The sequence below is a fragment of the Austrofundulus limnaeus genome, unplaced genomic scaffold (genome assembly GCF_001266775.1).
Source record: "Austrofundulus limnaeus strain Quisiro unplaced genomic scaffold, Austrofundulus_limnaeus-1.0 Scaffold890, whole genome shotgun sequence".
NCBI classification, from domain to species: domain Eukaryota; kingdom Metazoa; phylum Chordata; class Actinopteri; order Cyprinodontiformes; family Rivulidae; genus Austrofundulus; species Austrofundulus limnaeus.
Genome location: NW_013953292.1, coordinates 57441 through 60999, shown reverse-complemented (window position 1 = coordinate 60999; position 3559 = coordinate 57441). Strand labels below are relative to the sequence as shown.

At 47.0% G+C, this 3559-nt stretch overlaps 1 protein-coding gene across 7 annotated transcripts in view; it reads right to left on the bottom strand.

The window, feature by feature from the left end:
- The window catches only part of fat3a (FAT atypical cadherin 3a), an 87207-nt gene that overhangs the window by 26227 nt on the left and 57421 nt on the right, over positions 1 to 3559 (bottom strand). For all 7 annotated transcript variants that reach the window (XM_014029365.1, XM_014029368.1, XM_014029371.1 and 4 more), the window contains 2 exons: positions 3368 to 3502; positions 3106 to 3260 (listed from right to left, as the gene is read on the bottom strand). In XM_014029365.1, coding sequence (XP_013884819.1) covers positions 3106 to 3260; positions 3368 to 3502 — 290 coding nt within the window. The remainder of the gene's footprint in view (positions 1 to 3105; positions 3261 to 3367; positions 3503 to 3559) is intronic.

Below are 3559 nucleotides of genomic sequence, written 5' to 3'. Positions count from 1 at the left end.
CCATCTGCCATCCATCCATCTGTCATCCAACCATCTGCCATCCATTCATCTATCATCCAACCATCTGCCATCCATCCATCTGTCATTCAACCATCTGCCATCCATCCATCTGTCATTCAACCATCTGCCATCCATCCATCTGTCATTCAACCATCTGCCATCCAACCATCTGCCATCTAACCATCTGCCATCCATCCATCTGTCATCCAACCATCTGTCATTCATCTGTCATCCAACCATCTGCCATCCATCTCTCTGTCATCCATCCACCCTCTGACCACCACCAGCAGGCTAGGTGGGTACAGTGTCTTGCCCAAGAACACAACTGAGACAAATGTAATGGGGTGTTGAAATGGCAACCCACTGGTTACAGGACAACTCCCTTAACCACTCTTCCCAGCAGCCCCATATTTACAAGTCAACAAAGAATTCTGAGGCACCCCAGAACTGATCTTAAATGAGCTTAAATCTGTGTTCCAGTTCAGAGATTGGCAGAAGAATTTTCAACAAGTTGGAGGCGTGAAAGGAAGAATCATGGATGAATGAATGGAAAAAAAATTATCCCTGAGGGAAAATAATTTGTCACAGCAGCAAACACAAAATACATTTCATATAATGTAAAAGAAATGTAGGAGACCAGAACTAACATTCAATAACATTAAAAGAAGCATCTTTTCCAAAAGGAAACAGATAGAAACCATCTGAAACGTTCTTATCACAGAGGAGCTAAATGAGTCTGCTGGAGAAAGAGCTCCTAGGTCATGGAGAGGATGGTCCAGTTTTTCAGTGTCCTCCTGTCCACCACTGACTCCTGTGTCTCCAGATTCTGTTTAATGAGTTTTGAGGCTCATTAAGGATTTTGAAAGTATGCTGACATGTCTGGTACTGATGCTGCTCCATCACAGAAAATGCTCCTGCTGCCACAGATTGATAAAAGATCTACAACAACTTCCTGCAGGATCTGAGTTTCCTCAGAAGACAGTCTGCTTGTCATCAGTGTTGGTGCTCCTGTCCTGCCTGATCTACTCTGAAAAACCTGTATTTGTCCACAGCCTCCACTTCATCACCCAGGATGTTGACAGGTGTGCTAGGAGACCTTCTACTGAAGTCCACCTCCATCACTTTGGTCAGAAGCAGATGATTCCTGATGGACCACACAACAAAGCTGTCCTCCAGCTCCCTGTCCACTATCTCCTGTGCATCCCCAACACATCATTGGGTCTGTCCTCACTGTCCTCCTGTTGTAGTGATCCTCCTCATCCTCACTTCACTCATATCTTTTGTTCTCCTGAAGTTTTGCTGCTACTTGCTGTTTTGTGCTCTGCATCTCCTCAGACCCACTTTAATTCTTGCAGGAGTCTCCTTAATGCTGCATTCAGACATGTTGGATGGTTGTGCACTTTGAGTTCAGACGCTTGAATCAAATGTCAAAATTGTTCTAGATGGGCGTCAAGCAAATAATGAAAAGTCACACGTCAGGGGGAGCTCATTTTTAGCACTATTTTTGTCTCAAGCACAGTTTGACGAACTGCTGACCAACATCTGTGCCCACATCTCCTGTAAGGACACTGACTACAGGCACTCGATTTCAGCTGAAGAGCTCCTGTCCATTTGTCTCAGGTTAGTGGGCATCATTCAGGAGACCTTTCCATCATAAAATGCACCAGCACAGTTGTGGTACAGGTGTGGTACAGTTGTGGTACATTGTGGTCCAGTTGTGGCACAGATGTGGTACAGGTGTGGCACAGATGTGGTACAGGTGTGGCACAGTTGTGGTACAGGTGTGGCGCACATGTGGTACAGGTGTGGTACATAGTGGTACAGTTGTGGCACAGATGTGGTACATTGTGGTACAGTTGTGGCACAGATGTGGTACAGTTGTGGTACAGGTGTGGCACAGTTGTGGTACAGATGTGGCACAGATGTGGTACAGATGTGGTACATTGTGGTACAGATGTGGTACATTGTGGTACAGTTGTGGCACAGATATGGTACAGGTGTGGCACAGTTGTGGCACAGATATGGTACAGGTGTGGCACAGATGTGGTACAGATGTGGCACAGATGTGGTACAGATGTGGTACATTGTGGTACAGTTGTGGCACAGATATGGTACAGGTGTGGCACAGTTGTGGTACAGATGTGGTACAGGTATGGTACAGATGTGGTATGGGGCGGGTCTCGTTTGTATGATGGTACTTGTCTGGTGGTTTAGTGAGTAAATGGGTGTAAAGTGGAAACAGCTTCATACAGATGTGGTACAGATGTGGTACAGATGTGTTCCAGGTGTGGCACAGATGTCGTACAGATGTGGTATAGGTGTCGTATAGATGTGGTACAGGTGTGGTACAGGTATGCTACAGGTGTGGTACAGATGTGGTACAGGTATGGTACAGGTGTGGTACAGATGTGTTCCAGGTGTGGCACAGATGTCGTACAGATGTGGCACTGGTAGGGTACAGATGTGGTACAGGTGTGGTACAGGTATGGTACAGATGTGGTACAGGTATGGTACAGGTGTCGTACAGATGTGGTACAGGTGTGGTACAGGTATGGTACAGATGTGGTACAGGTATGGTACAGGTGTGGCACAGATGTCGTACAGATGTGGTACAGGTAGGGTACAGGTGTGGTACAGGTGTCGTACAGATGTGGTACAGGTGTGGTACAGGTATGCTACAGGTATGGTACAGATGTGGTACAGGTATGGTAAAGGTGTGGTACAGATGTGGTACAGGTATGGTACAGATGTGGTACAGGTATGGTAAAGGTGTGGTACAGATGTGGTACAGGTGTGGTGCAGATGTGGTACAGGTATGGTAAAGGTGTGGTACAGATGTGTTCCAGGTGTGGCACAGATGTCGTACAGATGTGGTACAGGTAGGGTACATGTGTGGTACAGATGTGGTACAGATGTGGTACAGATAGGGTACAGGTATGCTACAGGTATGGTACAGATGTGGTACAGGTATGGTAAATGTGTGGTACAGATGTGGTACAGGTATGGTAAAGGTGTGGTACAGATGTGGTACAGGTGTGGTACAGATGTGGTACAGGTGTGGTACAAAAGGCTGTGGTTCTGAACGGAGCAACCCCTGGAACCTACCTTGAGAATGATACAGCGCTCTGTGTGCATATACATGATGATTCCTTGGCTCTGCAAGGTCCGGATCCTCAGGGTCAGTTTCAGCTCCGCCTGCAGCTGGTCCGACAGTCTGTACTTGATGTAGCTGTTCCCTGAGAAACTCAGAGAGGAATGTCCTGCAGCCAGAACAAGGCTCAGTGTCAGGGTTAGGGAATGTGTGTGGAATTTAAAGACATTTCTTCAGGTAAAGTATTAGTTCATGTTTCCTCTCTGAGATGCTCACCTGCACACTCTCCCAGCTTGCCTCGTGGACACTGACATGCATAGCGCCCTCTGGTGGCTTCTACTGAAACACACTGCATGTCTGGTGGACACAGCTGTTCTTCGCACTGTTCTGACACAACAGCACAACTGGCATCTGCACACACACACACACACACACACACACACACACACACACACACACACACACACA